Genomic DNA, 17,500 nt, shown 5'->3' on the forward strand with positions numbered 1-17,500 from the left:
GGTGCCAATAATAAGAGTTGGTAAGAGTTATGGCACCACAATATACCTAATAGAGGCACCATGAACCGGTTATCAGTGCCTTTTACTGAAACTGTGCCGTGAGCACCATAAATTGCTGAGTTTTGGTTGTCGGCAGTTTTTGCTTCTCAGCACCCTACCGAGAATGGAAACCTGCTGATAACCAGGGACTGCCTGTATAGTGATAGATAAAGTACAGGCAGTCCCTGGCTTACAACAGGTTTGGCTTACGACGGGTTTGGCTTACGACGTTACGAGGTTAAGGCGTTTTTCAATTATATTCATCTGAAATTATTTCCAGGGTTACGACGCTTCCAACGCTGATCTAGCACAAGAAATACTACACCAAAAATGCAAAATAATCAATATTTGAAGGTTCTTTTCATGAAAAATGCAATAAGAAAGCAAGTTTACATAGTTTTCAATGCACCCAAAAGCATTAAAAGTAAGGTTTTCTCAGGATTTTTTACGATGTTCCGGCTTACGACGATTTTTGGCTTACAACGTGTCTCAAGAACGGAACCCCCGTCATAACCCGGGGATTGCCTGTATGTAGTGAGTAATTGATTACGGATCAATTATTTTCATGGAAGTAATCAGTAACTGAGATTACCAGAGGCGCCGGCATTTTGCCTCTCGCCTCCCATCTGTCGCCTACTGACTCCCCTTGCCTCCCAAACCTAACGCCAGTTCTCTCCTATTACCCCTCTTATCTTTGTCGTTTGCTCCGGCGCCTGGCTCCATTGTTCCTTCCCATGCCTTTGCCAGCATTTTAATTTTGATTATCATGAATTTATCAATGTAACAGTGAAATGTTGTGTAGTGGAGGAGGCGGCTACTTGTTCCTCGATTCTCCTAGACAAAGGTCACTTTCCCGCTCCCCCGCACTGGGGAGAAGACATACCGGAGGTCCAAGGGAGGTCATAGGGGTTACATACAGGTAGTTGCTCCCTCAGTCGAACCTGTTGTCAGTCCCAGATATCGACAGACAGCTGCTGGAAAGGCATCTTTCTGGGAGTGTGTTGAAGGAGGCTCCTTGGATCTCCTAAACTTAAGATCATTGTCATGCTCTTTTGCACCAAGGAGAAGACATACTGGTAGTCGAAGGGAGTCCAAGGGGGTTGCCCCCTCAGTTGAACCTGTAGCTTTTCCCAGGTATCGGTGTTTTGGCAGACACCCATTAGCAAGTCGTCTTGATGGATATGTAGTGAGGAGGTTTTTACCACCATGGTCGAACTTGGCATGTCTTTATAGGTTTCGACCGAACGCCGTTGGAAAGGCGTATCTTTTAGCACAAAGTTGTTGTCCTATTCCAGTGGTTCGTCACCTCATAGATAGCGTTGATGGTGTGATTCATTGTTCTCTTTACCTCTGAAGAGGTATTCTTCAGTCAATGAAGCCTCGTCCCCTTGCAGTCATGTTTGTCCGACTCCTCACAGTCGATGTTCGACTCGTGACTCAGCTGATCCGACTCTCAATCGATTTTCGACTCATGACTCGGCTGATCCGACTCTCAGTCAATTTTCGACTTGCGACTCAGCTGATTCGACTGAAGGGAGTCTGATGGTTTTTTCACCCTGTTTTTAGTTTTCGATTGAATGCTGCTGGAAAGGCGTCTAGTGACTGGTGCTCAGTATTCATGGGATTCAAGAAAGGTTACTTATTTTACTTAATGAGTATTAACTCTTTCATATCTGCTTAGTTTTGAGCACTGTGCCCCCAGATATCCGAGGTGTCTGGGAGCGCTTGACAGTGCGAAAAAATTATTATTATGAAAATTCAGCAAAAATATAAATTTTATGCTAACAACGTTCATTTTGGTGTCCTTTTTTTCTAAATGTTAGTATTATATGGTGGAATAGTCAGAATAAGAGTCCCAGCCCTCTAAATACAAAAAAATGTGAGTTATTTAACAAAAAAACAAAAAAATCTTTACTTTTTTTATATTTTCGTTCCTAACCCTAAAACTATGAAAGTCAGGCGAATGAATGACTTTTTGAGAAAGCAAATAAAATTTCCTAAATGACGACATATAAATCAACGGAAAACAAATAAGTCTAGCCTGTGAAAAAATTGATAGAAAAGAGGATAAGAAACATAGCGCTCTGCCCGGCGCATAGTGAGAATTATCGCTAGAATTTTTTTTTTTTGAAGAGCCCTATCTCGGTTATTTTTCATTGAAATTCCTTTGTAAATATACGAAAATGTAGAGGAAACATTGAAGAATAAAGGGAAGGTCAAGAAAAATGGCTTTGGATACGGCAACAGTTTCATTTTGACGTTATAAATTGATTGAAACAAAAAAAAATTTTACCGTTGTCAACATTTATTGCTAGAATAAAAATTTTTTGAAGAGCCCTATCTCGGTTATTTTTCATAGAAATTACTTTGTAAATATACGAAAATGTAGAGGAAAAGTTGAAGAATAAAGGGAGAGTTAAGAAAAATGGCTTTGGGGTCACTGAGAGGGAAGTGTAGGTGCGATCAGCTGATTTCATTGTGAGAATTTTACTACTCCAGGGATTTGAGCATGCGCAGTACAGAAACTACTTTGCTGGCGTATTGATACCCGAGATACATGGTCCAAGGTATGATCTAGCCTATGGAAATCGCTACTTGTCCGAAAAAAAAAAAAAAAAAAAAATGCCCTTACCACACGTATGAAAAATTTCAGTAAATTTTACGTACCTCTACGTCAGTTGGATAGATAGGGGATAGAGTATTTTTACGTACTATTACATCAGTTGGACATGAAAGGGTTAATATTGAATGCCCTGTGCTAGTGCCTAGACATTGGAAGGATCATAAGCGACCTCTTGCTTCTGATAGCCAGTCCTCTCCCAGGTGTTCGCAGCCAGGTGTGTCGACTTGCTCACCTTCACAGACATGTTCTTAAAGGTTGAGATACCAACTTGTCGTCTGCTGAAGAAGAAGTGGATTAGAACTCTGCTCTTGCGTTGGTATATATGAGCGTTTTCAAATACTTTTGTCCTAATTGCTCATCAGAATATTACTGATTCTTGTGAGAGCACCAAGTATTGGCGCCTAGGCACTTGAATCTCTCTCGTATTGGGCGTTTATTGTCGAGCGCCAGTCCCCGTCCAGGGGCTCTGCACGATCTGAGGCATTCACTCCTTTGCTCCAGCTCGCTCGGTGTTGTTCATGCCTCACCTGGCACCAGCTGTTGGTAGTCTGGCGCTGCCTGTTGGACACCCGACGACAGGGTCTCCGTGTTCATCTTCGTCAACACTAGGGGATGTTTCATGAGCCACCACTTGAACAGGACATCACGAGAGTCGAGGATGAGGTTCTCTGTGTATTCCTCTTTGGGAATTCTTCTATCACAAAGACAGATGCGTGGCGAGAAGTGGCAAGTTCTCGCCAACTTTTGGCGCAGTCAATTCTACTCGACACACTCTTGCATTCCCATGAACGAACCAGTTGTAGAAAGAGAATGCTCTATTTGGTGGGTGGAAAACTCTGTTCTCCCTTTGGATTGCTACCATCACCACAAGTTAATGACTCAGTTGGTTGTCGCCCATTCCTGCTAGTTCCTAGAAGAACGGGCAAGAACAGTCATCCTTCTCTCTTTTCCCTCTACTTCCTGGGTTACATTGGGCAGGACAAAGGAATAAGAGGAACTCTATGGATTATACTCCCCAGAGTTTGGATGCAAGAGCCTATGTTCCTGGTTCGTTCTTAGGATCTCTCCAGTGATGGAACAACCGGTTTGGCATGAACTAGTCATTAACAAGTCATCTTCAGTATCCTGTTATCGCCATAGAAGCTTCCCTTCGGGATAGCTTTACCTTCGCTCTCTTCATAGAGAATGAAGGTGGTCTGCTTCCAGTCCTTATTCTTTTTCTGTTCGAAGTGGAGAAGAATTAGGCTGACGCTCAATCAAGAGTAGTCTAGGAATATGTGTATTTGTATATTCTCCTCGAGACATGCATCTGTTGTCAGTTGCAACATCCGAGTAATAGGCGCATACCTGTAAGTTAATTCTTCTGGTGTCTGACCAAGATGAATAGTGCCTTCTCTTAATTAACCTGAAACTCAGGACAGCCTTTTGGACCTCCCAAGAGTTTCTGATTTTGATTTTGAGGCGACTAGAGGTCACTCTGCTCTCCACAAAATGTTTTCAGTTTTTAGAGCTTTTCAGTTTTTAGAATTTTGGGTAAGGGAATGTGTACCTCTATATATAAGTTTATTATTTTGTATTTTAAAAATCAGGTATTATTTAAATTGTGCACTGATCACTGTTTTAGAAGTAAAGTTAGTATGAGCTTGGGGTTTTTCTGTCAGTTTTGAAAAAGGATCAGTGTTGGGTTCAGTGTAATCTTATTATAAAAAAATAACCTCGGAAATGTAAAATTTATGTTGTCTCTGTTCTGTCTGTTTTTTGCAGGATGGGAAAGCCTCGACAGCAGTCCTCGTGTGTTCGTTCCTTTTGGTATGTCATGCATTTAATCGTCCAGAGCAGGCTCTCAATATGTTTGCAATCAAAAGATCACCTCCTTCTTTGCAGGCTTCACAGTTTAAGTAAGGATAAGGGTACTGATGTTTTCTTTTATAAGAAATCTGGTAAATACTAAGGCGTGCTGGAAGTTTAATTTTTATGATTAACTGAAATGTATTTTTGACACATCAGGAACTTTTGGTGATGTCTACATTTAGCTTGCTGTTCTTGGATATTTTTTCTATAATTTTCCTTTGTATTAAATTATAGAACAGTGTTGGTTTATAGAAAAATTTTTATAATAAAAAAACTCTTTACACAAATTATTAACAGCTTTTAATCTTTCAACAGATATTTGGAATACATTCGTGATTTGGTGTGTTCTCCACCCATTACACCCCATTTTAAACCAGTTACTCTAACTTCTGTCATCATATCACCAATTCCGCTTTTTACTCAGAGAAGGTAAGATTTTAATTTTAATTTCATAGTGGTATAAATAGAGTAATTGTATATTATTACAGTGCCTCGTTGGACGAGTGGTTTTCGCGCTCGGCTGCCAATCCGGTGGTCCGAAGTTTGATTCTCGGCTCGGTCAACGCGGAATCAGAGGAATTTATTTCTGGTGATAGAAATTCATTTCTTGATATAATGTGGTTCGGATCCCACAATAAGCTGTAGGTCCTGTTGCTTGGTGACCAGTTGGTTCCTAGCCACGTAGAAATATCTAATGCTACGGGCCAGCCTTAGGAGAGCTGTTTATCAGCTCAGTGGTCTGGTAAAACTAAGATATACTTAACTTGTATATTATTACAACAAATTTAGCAGATAGTGGTTATTGTCTTGGCCCTGAAAGTTGTCTTAGTTCAGAAGTACAATTGTGGTATATTGTATATTGCTCAGGTGTGTACTGCTAGTTTGTTATTTTAAGGATAAGATCTATACACTTACATGACACGGTATAATTCCAGTAATAATTTTTATGCTAATGAAAACACATTTGATTAGTTAAAATTCTTGGTTTTATAAGTCAAAGGCATTATTCTTTTTTTGTCCCACAAGTTTCTGAATATAACATCTCTGTTGGAAATCTAAAGGCTATTTTTGCCTCTAGTCATCACATGATTATTTCAGGAAAGAGATGCTTGAGATTTACATGTTATGAATCTTGGCCTTTGATTACCAGATAAGAGAAGTGATTTAATTATTCATGCTTAGAACCAATCATAAGTGCTCTCAAGCTGCTGTGCTGTTTACTTTTGTACATGAACTTCCCTGTCAGATATATACATAGCTATAGTCTCCGACGTTCCCGACAGAATTTCAAATCTCGCGGCACATGCGACAGGTAGGTCAGGTGGTCTACCTTTCCCGCCGCTGGGAGGCAGGTGTATGAACCAATCCCGTTTTCTGATCAGATTTTCTCTGTCGCCGGGACCGTCAACAACTGTTGTGGGTTCCTCCTGATAATTATTTCGTCTCGCTTGCCTGGAGTTCATTTTGGAAGGATTTTTTGGTGACGTACTATCTCTTTTTGGCTTGGCATATGCTGTTTGTGGACCGTTTTTGACTTTGCTCTGGATTTTGCTTTAATCATGTCTGGTTTAGATAATGTAGTTAAGACTCCTGTTATGTTTAGGGTTTGTTCTGTTGAAGTATGTAAGGTTAGGTTGCCGAAAGCTTCGGTGGACCCTCACACTGTTTGTATGAGGTGCAGGGGGAATGAGTGCTCGTTTGCTAACCCATGTAAGGAATGTGAGGGGTTGAATAAGGATGAGTGGAAGGCTCTTTCTTCCTACTTAAGGAAGTTGGAGAGAGATAGGGTGCGCAAAGCTTCCTCTAGAAGCTCGAGTAGGTCTCGAGTTAGTGAGTTAGATTCTGAACCTAACCCTCATGTAGAAGTAGAACCTTCTTCCCAGGTTTCAGCCCCTGCTCCCCGCACCGAAGCCGACGATTCGTCTTCGGAGGTGGCGGCTTTGAAAGGCACCATTCGCAACATGGAACTGAAGATTCGCGCCTTAGAACAAGGTAAGAGTGGCAGTGTTAGTGATCAGTGCAGTAACCCCAGTGTTGTGGAGGGGGCGTCTGACCGGCTCCGTAGTGCTTCCAGGCCTAGACCTCTTCCAGACTCCCAGTTCCAGTGGAGGAGGAAAGTCGACAGCCGCAGGAAGGCTAGGGAGAGCCCCCACCGGTCAGGCGTCCCTTCGGCAGATCCTGAAGAGCGTTCCCAGGCTGCCTCGGATCGTATCAAGAAGGAGATCCTTCGTCAATGCTTCTCCTCGTCTTCTTCGCCCTCACCGAAGCGCGGCTGGAACTCCCTGGATGCTTCTCGCCCTTTGAAGAGAGCTTGGAAGGCGCCCTGCAGCCCTTTGGCTTCCAGCCCGGAAGTTTTTCCTGAGGAGCCCTCGCCGGATGTGAAGAGGCCCAGAAGATCCAGGGACTGCTCTTCTACGCGCGCGCCTCTCTCTGCTTCTTCGGATGAAGAGCCTGCGAAGTCCCCTTCTAGTGTGCTTGCCAGGCTCCAAGCGCAGATCTCGGCCCTTGCTGACTCCTTGGCTAGTAGATCTCGTAGAAGGAAGGACGTCTCGCTGCCAGTCAAGAGATCTAGACGCCCTTCTTCTGACGCGCTCTCCTCGTCGTAAGCTTTCTTCTCCGAAGGCGGCGTATTCTTGTCGATCCCCTGTTGAAAGGACTTCTCCGGTACGTCGACATGCATCGGTTGGACGCCCTTCTCCTGATAGGACCGCATCTTCTTCAAAGGATCCTCCTCGTTCACCTGTACAAGAAGACCAGGATGGCTCTGACGAAGAGGCTAACAAGACGGCGGCTGTCTCTTCGTACAAGAAACTGACTGAGCTATTGCTTCAGGAATTTGGAGATTCCCTTAGTCCTACCGCTCCTCCGTCTCCTCACTCGTTGTTTTCGAAGTCCAAGGCAACGAAGGGATCCTCCTGTGTTAGGATGAAGCCCACCTTATCCATGAAGAAAGCACTTAGGAGCTTTGGATCTTGGCTGCTCTCCAAAGAGGAAGGGCGGTGTACTGCTCCTTCTTGACTAAGTCAGTCTCGCATGCTCAGCGGTCTTCTCTTCTGTTTTCGCAACTCTCAACTCAGCTTTTTCCCAAGAAGTTAGTCCAGGATATCTCGACATCACTTTCAGCCAAGGCTACCCAGGACCTTCTGGCTCAGTCGGCAAGGAAGCTTGTCCCTCTTTTCCCGTTAAGATTAGGAAGGAAAAGACAGTAACTCAGGAACCCTTTCGAGGGGGTTCTTCCTCCAGACCCTCCTCTTTTAGGGGACGAAGGCCCAGCAGGAGAGGGAAGACCTTCGCTAAATCAGTCAAGACAACTAAATAGGGATCAAGTCCTTCAGAGCTCGTCCCCTTTTCCCGTTAAGACTTAAGAAGGAAAAGACAGTAACTCAGGAACCCTTTCGAGGGGGTCTCCTCCAGACCCTCCTCTTTTGAGGGGAGGGACGAAGGCCCAGCAGGAGAGGGAAGACCTTCGCTAAAATCAGTCAAGACAAACTAAAATAGGGATCAAGTCCTTCAGACAACGGTGGGTGCCAGACTATTAAAGTTTGCAGACGTCTGGGCCCAGAGAGGTGTGGATACCTGGACCCTCTCAATCGTGAAAAGAGGTTACCTCATCCCTTTCGCCTCAAGACCTCCCTTGACGACCACTCCGAGGGAGTTGACGGCCAAGTACAGAGACCCCACCATGAACCAAGCCCTCCGTCTAGCGGTAGATCAGATGCTAGAAAAGGAGGCAATAGAACTAGTCTCAGACCATCAGTCAGCAGGCTTTTACAACTGCCTTTTCCTAGTTCCAAAATCCTCGGGAGGATGGAGACCGGTTCTAGATGTAAGCGCCCTGAACTTCTTTGTGGAGAAAAAGAATTTTACGATGGAAACCTCGTCATCGGTGTTGGCTGCTCTCCGTCCAGGGGACTGGATGGTGTCCCTGGACTTACAGGACGCTTACTTCCATGTGCCGATCCATCCTTCATCGAGGAAGTTTCTCAGGTTCATGATGGGGGGAAAAGTGTATCAATTCAGGGCTTTGTGCTTTGGCCTCTCAACAGCCCCTCAAGTTTTTACGGGAATCTTGAGGAATGTCGCTCAATGGCTTCATTTGGAGGGGGTGAGGATATCCCTTTACCTAGACAATTGGCTTATAAGGGCCAACTCGAAGGAACGTTGTCTGGAGGACTTACAGAACACCTTGGATTTGACGAGTTCGCTAGGACTTCTAGTCAACTTTCAAAAGTTACAACTAATCCCCAATCAGGAATGCATTTATCTGGGGATCCGGATGAACTCTCAGAGTTTTCGGGCTTTTCCGTCTCCCGAAAGGATAGCCCGAGGCCTCGAGAAGGTGGCAGCCTTCTTAGGGAAAGAAGTATGCTCAGCGAGGGAGTCGTCGTTCTCAGGATTTGACGTTCTCTCTATACGTGACTCGTCAGATCAAGGAGAAACTTGTGTGGTGGGCAGATCCCGACAGATTTGTACAGGGGCTGTCTCTGCAACCCCTGAACCCCAACCTAGTGTTGTTCTCCGACGCGTCGGAGACAGGTTGGGGTGCGACTCTGGGAACTCTAGAAGTGTCAGGCACCTGGGTAGGGGACCAGGTGTCCTGGCACATCAACAGGAAAGAGCTGATGGCTGTTTGGCTGACTTTAAGAGCATTCGAGCCCCACGTCCGAAACTCCATCGTTCAGGTCAACTCGGACAACACCACAGCTCTGGCATACATCAGGAAACGGGGGGATGCATTTCTTCTCTCTGTACGAAACAGCAAGAGACCTTCTTCTTTGGGCCGAAGAAAGGAGTGTCAGGCTCCTCACCAGGTTCGCACAGGGGGAAAGGAACGTAAGAGCAGATCTCCTCAGCAGGAAAGAGCAGGTCCTTCCCACGGAGTGGACACTTCATCAGGATGTATGCCAGAGCCTGTGGAGGTTGTGGGGCAGGCCGCATGTAGACCTCTTCGCCACCTCAAGAAATGCAAGACTGGATCTGTACTGCTCTCCCATTTCGGATCCAAGGGCGATAGGGATAGATGCTCTTTTGCTCGAGTGGAAGGGGCTAGACGTTTACGCGTTTCCTCCCTTCAAGATACTGGGGGAAACGTTGAAGAAATTCGCAGAGTCAGATTCAGCGAGGATGACACTAATCACTCCGTTCTGGCCGGCCCAAGAATGGTTCACAGAGGTACTGGAATGGTTAGTGGACCTTCCAAGATCACTCCCACTAAGGAACGATTTACTCAGACAACCCCACTTCGACAGGTATCACAAAAACCTCCCCGCTCTCAGTCTGACTGGCTTCAGACTATCCAAAGTCTCGTCAGAGCGAAGGGCTTTTCATCTTCATCTGCAAAAGCAATCGCAAGAGCAAGGAGGTCTTCCACCTTACGAGTATACCAGTCGAAGTGGGATGTCTTCAGACTTTGGTGTAAGAGTAAGAAAATTTCCTCTTCCAGTACCTCTGTGACCCAAATCGCTGACTTCTTCCTTTTCCTGAAGGAAGAATGTGGACTATTGGTATCGACGATTAAGGGATACCGCAGTATGTAGGCAGCGGTATTCAGACACAGAGGCCTCAACATCTCCGAAGATAAATACTTGCATGACCTGATTAGGTCTTTTGAAACGACAAAGAAGCCTTCCTCAAGAACTCCCAATTGGAATCTGGACGTAGTACTTCAGTATCTCAGCTCATCTACGTTTGAACCTCCTGGATCAGCATCGTTCAAGGACTTGACCAAGAAGGCCCTTTACCTTATGGCTTTAGAATCCGCCAAGAGGGTGAGTGAGCTGCAAGCCATTGAAGGAAATGTCGGCTTTAAAGACCAGTCAATAGTTTGTTCTTTCCTCCCCTCATTCCTGGCAAAGAATGAGAATCCATCTAATCCGTGGCCCAGAACTTTCGAGATTCAAGGATTGTCTTCTCTAGTAGGGGAAGAGCCTGAGAAGACTCTTTGCCCTGTGAGAATAATGAAATTTTATCTGAAGAGGAAAGAACAACTTAAGGGCAATAAGGACGTCCTTTGGTGTTCTGTGAGAGACCCCAGTAGGCCCTTGTCGAAGAATGCGCTAGCTTTCTTCTTGAGAAGCCTTATCAAAGAAGCACATGTGGCATGCAATGAGGAAGATTTTAGGCTTCTTAAAGTTAAGGCCCATGAAGTGAGGGCTATTGCCACTTCTCTTGCCTTCAACAAAAACATATCTGTGCAAAACCTGATGGAGGCTACCTTTTGGAGATGCCAATCAGTGTTCGCAAACCACTACTTAAGGGACGTGAAGATTACTTATGACAAATGCTTCGCCCTAGGTCCATACGTATCTGCGGATTCGGTGCTGGGGCAGGGAGCTGAAGTGTATCTTTGTTAGGCTTTTAATTTTATTTCTCCTCTTGTTTTGTTTGTGTTTTTTATGGTTGTCAGAAAGAGGATGCAGGTAGGCATCTCTTTCTTATCTTAGTTCTAACACGAGTTAGTTTGGTTAGGTGGTCGGATGGTTTTGGCTCCTTGCGTAGTAGTGGACAGGTTCTGTCAAGTAAGCGGACGAATTCCCTTTGACTAGATCCTACTTGGATTCTACCATGTAAGTGGATCAGATATCCCTTTGGTAGATCCGGAGAGTCTTTCAGTAACAGGTCACGTCCTCGCTGTAGCTCTCCAGGCAATGCAGACTCATAGACAGTATCCATGAAGTCTTCTGCCTAAACAGGTAAGAACCAAGGTTTTTATATCCTACAACACTAGGGGTTTCCCTTTTCTATTTTTATTTAGCTGTCTCTTACCCTCCTCCAAGGGTGCCAATCAGCTATGTATATATCTGACAGGGAAGTTCATGTACAAAAATGATATTGTTAAGATACAATAAAGTTTTGTACATACTTACCTGGCAGATATATACATAGCTATAGTCTCCGACGTTCCCGACAGAATTTCAAATCTCGCGGCACACGCGACAGGTAGGTCAGGTGGTCTACCTTTCCCGCCGCTGGGTGGCGGGTGTATGAACCAATCCCGTTTTCTGATCAGATTTTCTCTTCCACCTGTCTCCTGAGGGGAGGCTGGGCTGGCCATTAATCGTATATATCTGCCAGGTAAGTATGTACAAAACTTTATTGTATCTTAACAATATCATTTTTCCTTGTCTCTTCATTGAGTTAGGAATGCTGTTTATACTTTCATGAGAGATTTTAATGATTTTCATTGCTGAAGTACAAATGTGACCTAAAAATTAAATATGGAAAATATATAAGGGGTTAGTTTTTGACTGCTTGTCATTCTACTGATCTGCATTTCATGAATTATACTTTACACCACATATCCGTTGATCCAATTTTATGCTACTGAAGATTGTACTGAAACTTTGCTGCAAGGAAGAAGGGACATAATATTGTTTTGATTGTAGGTGGTGATGCATCAGAGTAAAATATTTTTGAATATGTAGGGACAAACTAGATCACAGTCTTCAGTAGTAAAGGTAGGAAATTGCCACCTACCAGTGCTTCTCTTTTGCAGCTGATTGGCTTATATGTAAAGCCCCATTATTTTCAGCACATGGTATTTGATCATACTAAGTAGGGTTTGCAGTTTAGTAATGAAGGCCTAACTTGGTTGTGACAATCAGGGACATGTTCCATCTTACTAGTCAGGACACGTAAGGAAATTTTAACCTCTCGTGTATATGATACATATTTTTCAGTAGTCTTCCTTTCAGAGAACCTCAGTATTTGGGTGGTTGAATAAGGAAAACTCATGACAAAATGCAACGAAAGTTGAAAAAATAAAGCATTGAATATATAGTGAATGATGCAAAATTTAACAATGCATAGCAATAGATGTTGGGAGAGCCTCCAGCCAGTTGCCATCATAAAGATGAGATATATTAACTCATGTAAGTCTAGCTGTAAGTGTGTTAATGCTGTATCAGAGTAAGCTGAGATGTGCTTAAAATTAAAAGGAGTTACTTTAGTGAGATCTTGAAGGATCAAGGAACAGGTGGGTTTCAAAAAGGAGAAAATTAGAAGAGGATTTAGCTAAGTAACATTCAGATTACAAATGCTGGTAAATAGAAAAAGAGGTGGGTATACTTGGGATAATCTGCCATGAGGGTAACCATTATTAACACTAGATTAATTTAGCCTTTCTCAACTGATAAGAGACAAAGCCATCACTTGAGGTTATAAATACGTGTATATTTGTCCTCACTAAGAATTACGCTTTAGGACGGGAACTATCATGAGTTAAAGATGTATATTCATTGTTGCCAGAGATGCACAGGGATAAAGGAGAATGTATAGAGAATATGTCAAGCCATTCAGAGTAGATTTAGTCTTCATTTACAGGGTTTTTCCTGAGAAGGTTCATATATTTCCATGGCCAGCCCTAGAAAGAAGTGATAACTGTGAGTTGTAAGACAGTACATCGTAAATTGGCTGTAGTTTTCTTCTATTGTTTCCCTCCGTATCTTATTGAGACATTAGTTAATCTGTTCAGTACAATACTTAATAGATTAGTGAGGAGCTCAAGCATGTTTTTTTTGTCCCTCAGACTTTTATTGGAATACCTTGGATGTAACTCATTTAACATGTTAAAAGTCCAGCAACTCCACTTTTGCCCTCTCTCTGTTCATAATTTACTGGTTGAGTTTGTAGTTTTTCCATAAACAGATGATGCAAGTGCAATTACTGGTGAAAAGAATAAAGCAATGCAAAGGCAGTAGGAACTAGTAACTATAGTATGGTTGGGTGTGTGAATATATCTTAGGTTATTTGTAATGAAAATTTAATTAACTCTGAAAAATACTGTTACAAGTAGTAAACAGCAAAAATCTGTGATGCAGTTAAAAGGCTTGTACTATGTTCAAACTGAGAAATGGCTAAGAGATGTGATGTTCAGTTGCTGGTGCCAAAGACTACATGAAGTTTGGGAATGTTATGAGCTGTGAGAAGAGCAGAAGTCAGAAAAACAGTAGTAAGACAGATACCAATATGGAGGCCTGTAAAACTATAGGGCAATGACTTAAAGGGGACATAGATCATATGCCCCTAAGACAATGGAGAGAACTTCATGTTGAATTATGTAAATTGAAGGTCTGATATGAAAATGTATGACAGTTTTTCCAGTTCTGTAGGAAAAATTTCTAGTTTTTATAATGTGATTACTGACTTGAAACTGATTGAGATAGGGTCATTATACTATATGTCGTAGTGAAAATGTTTGAGATAGGGTAAATGTATTGTATGTATACCTATATGTACCATAAAAAATGATTGCAGTATGAAAGAGGGCCAAGATAGCATGTTCCAAGTCAAGGGATGTTACATAGTAATGTTTGAGAGCTTGGATCACGACAACTTCAATTTGCCTATTTATATGGTGCTAGTGGTTATGTCACTGTTAAACACAAAGTTAAAGTAAAAGATATAGTATATAGACACACAAAGATTATGAAATTTTGTTAAACTTACTTTCTTGTTTCAGAGATGGTGTAAGACCATATATAGAGGTGTGGCAAGGTGATCATAGAGTGCTCTCAAGTCTCCAGGAATTTGATCACATGAAAGTTTACATGCCTCATGATCACAAGGTAAAATCGATGGTGTTGATTGGAGTCTTTACTTTGAATTACCTTGAAATGAAATTTGCATAATTTTGTAATATAATATTTTAGTTTTCAATGTGTTTTACAAATCATGTAGTACTTGCATTTTGATTGAAAAAAATTTTTCTTTCTTTCTTTTGAAAGTAGTGGGTAATTATGCTCATATACAGCCTTCAGCTTATGTATAGCTGCTTGAGAAATATTGGAAAAAAAATCCCAGAAAGAGTTTAATGCAAGATTTGAATTTTCTGCACACCAAGAATCTGATTATATTGAAAAATGTTTTAGCTTATATATAAAGGTACTGTACTAATAGGATAAGTGTGTTACTACTACCATCTTAAAGTATGCTGTTAGGTAACCATGATTTAAAACAAGAACTGTGATGTATCCTTATGACAACTGTAGATTTACCATTTTACAATACATACATGGTTATATTACCAGAATTATGACCCTCCTTATCAAACGGTTCATGGATACAATTTTTTCTATTGAAGATTTGGGAAGAGGCCAGAGCACTTACCCTGCACTGATTGAGCAGAAATTCTTAGCATAAATTTTCTTTGATCACTCCTGATATTATACTTCGTGCTACGTTAATGAATTTGGTGTTATTTGAAAGCTAAAGAGTTTAATATCATCATAATGGTGTCTAAAAAGCTAAAAAAAATAAATAAAAAGAAAATATTGATATCACAAGTAAAAGTTAGCTGTGTGTGACTTTTGTAGGAAAACTATTTACCATAAATTAAAGAAAAATGAGATATCTCATTTGTGTTCACACTTGAAAATTATGGTAAATTGCCTTTCCAGTGATTTGAAACTTATTACTTTTTGAACCACATAGGTTACGACAGCGCATTAAAAATATTTAAAATATTTTTGAGGGGTATAGGTTCTCTTGAGTTGGATCCCGGTTTAGTAGGTCACTATAAAAAAGATTTGCCATAAATTAAAATTTATAACAGGATCCATGACAACAATAAGCATTTTTTTTTATGATTTATGGCAAATTTGTTAAGAAAATTAGAGTCATCATCAGAATATCAGCATCGGAGGGATAAAGTCAACTCTTCTCACCTAGCTGACCAAATTCCTCAACTTTTTCTTGCTCCAGTCATCAGTCGTCATTTGATAAAAAATCACAATGAGTCTCAACATTTTGACTGTGGAGTTGTGAAGCTTGTTCATTCTAATTTTATGATTTATTGAAAGATTAGAATAATGCAGTTTGTGTACATGTAGTAACCTGACCAAAATTTCAATCTTCGGTCAACTTTGACTACCGAAATGGTCGAAAAATGCAGTTGTAAGCTAAAACTCTTATATTCTAGGAATAATAAATCATTTACCTTCATTTTGCAACAAATTGGAAATCTCTAGCACAATATTTCGATTTATGGTGAATTTATGAAAAAAAAAACATTTTCCTTACGTCCGCGCGGTAACTCTTCCGAAAAAATCATGCGTGTGATTGTCGTAATGTTTGCACCATTTTAAATTAGCCATTACATAAAGTTTTATATATGAAAATGTGCGCAATTTCATGTAGAATACAAAAAAAAAATAATTGAAGGTTGTAGCTTTTCTCATTTTCGAAATATTTGCATATAAATCTCGATAAATAGAAAAAAACCACGTTCGGTCAACTTTCACTCTACCGAAATGGTAAAAAAACACAATATTTAGATTTATGGTGAATTTAAAAAAAAAAACTTTCCTTCCCTCCGCGCGCGGATTTTCCGCCACAAATCTCCAAAATGCGTACGTCGCATTCTCGGAATATTTGCTCCGTTTCATATTAGGCGTTTCATAGAGTTTTATATATGAAAATGTGTGCAATTTCATGTAGAATACAACAAAAAATAATTGAAGGGTATAGCTTTTCTCATTTTTGAAATATTTGCATATAAAAAAATTCAACATTCAGTCAACTTTAACTCGTCTGAAATGGTCGAAAACTGCAATTGTAAGCTAAAACTCTTACAGTATAGTAATATTCAATTATTTATCTTCATTTTGAAACAAATTGGAAGTCTCTAGAAAAATATTTAGATTTATGGTGAATTTTTGAAAAAAACATTTTTTTACATCCGCGTGTTATGAATTCATGCATCAATTTGTGATAATATTTTCTCTGTGTTGCTTTGATCGTTTTACAGTGTGTTATATACCAAAATGATTGCAATTTAGTGTACAATACAACAAAAACAAAATTAACTCGTTAGCTTTAACCGTTTTGCTCACAGCGCGATTTGAATACAATTTTATATAAAATTTTGTTTTCGTGCTATCATATATCGCATTATTTATATATGATAATGATATTTTTTTTTAATTTCTGATGGTTGCATGCTAAACTTCAGGCAATGACAAAAAAAGGAGCCAAAAATGAACTCTTTAATCTTGAAAACTAAGCGCGCTGTGATTTTTTGAAAAAAATATTTTTTCCGCTTCGGCGCTCACTCCGAGACCCCCAAGGCATACGGGAGACAATTTTTATTATACCCCTTAGGCGTTTAAGGGTTAATATCATAATGTGAATCTGTTCATGCATTTGTTGGTTATCGGAACTGGACGAGTCTTAACCTACTAGGATTCATACCAGTGATATAGACTGAGAAGTGGTCCAAGGAAAAACCTGTGATTAACTGAATCCATGATTGCTGATCCGCGACTAAGCGAAGCCCCACTGTATACTACCCTTCGAGTCTCGGCCACCCCTCACCTCCAACCCAGTCCACCTTTAGACCTATGTACCCGGAACATCAAAGGACGTAGCCCTTCGGCAGGAAGTCCAAGCCATGCTGAGCAAGGGAGCTGTGGAGATCGTCAGGGATCGTTCACCGGGCTTCTACAGCCGTCTTTTCCTGGTGGAGAAGTCTTCGGGGGGCTGGCGCCCCGTGATAGATCTCTCTCCCCTGAACCGATTCGTTCGCCATTCTCGGTTCACGATGGAGACGGCACGATCCGTGCTCGACATTATCAGGGAGAAGGACTTCATGCTTTCGGTGGACTTGAAGGACATGTATTTCCAGATACCCGTCCATCAATCCTCCAGGAAGTACCTCCGCTTCATCCTCGACTGGACGGTGTACCAATTCAGGGCACTTTGCTTCGGTCTCTCAACCGCCCCACAGGTGTTCACGCGAGTGTTCACTCTGGTGTCTGCTTGGGCCCACTCGTCATGGATACGTCTTTTGAGGTATCTCGAAGACTGGTTGGTCCTGGCGCGCTCCCACTCGCAGTTGCTACAGGACAGGGATCAACTTCTCGAGTTCTGCCGCAATCTGGTGATTGTGATGAACTTCGAGAAGTCCGATCTCGAGCCCAAGCAGAGGATGAAGTACCTGGGTATGCTGATCGACACGGTAGCAGGGCGAGTCTTCCCCGCAGACTCGCG

At 41.7% G+C, this 17,500-nt stretch overlaps 1 protein-coding gene across 1 annotated transcript in view; it reads left to right on the forward strand.

Annotated features, from left to right (window-relative positions):
- The window catches only part of LOC135218836 (cyclin-G-associated kinase-like), a gene marked incomplete in the record, with an annotated part of 495,799 nt that overhangs the window by 260,541 nt on the left and 217,758 nt on the right, over positions 1–17,500 (forward strand). Inside the window, 3 exon segments of the mRNA XM_064255283.1 lie at positions 4,427–4,560; positions 4,829–4,942; positions 13,974–14,079. Coding sequence (XP_064111353.1) covers positions 4,427–4,560; positions 4,829–4,942; positions 13,974–14,079 — 354 coding nt within the window.

Source organism: Macrobrachium nipponense, chromosome 1 (genome assembly GCF_015104395.2).
Source record: "Macrobrachium nipponense isolate FS-2020 chromosome 1, ASM1510439v2, whole genome shotgun sequence".
Lineage (NCBI taxonomy): Eukaryota > Metazoa > Arthropoda > Malacostraca > Decapoda > Palaemonidae > Macrobrachium > Macrobrachium nipponense.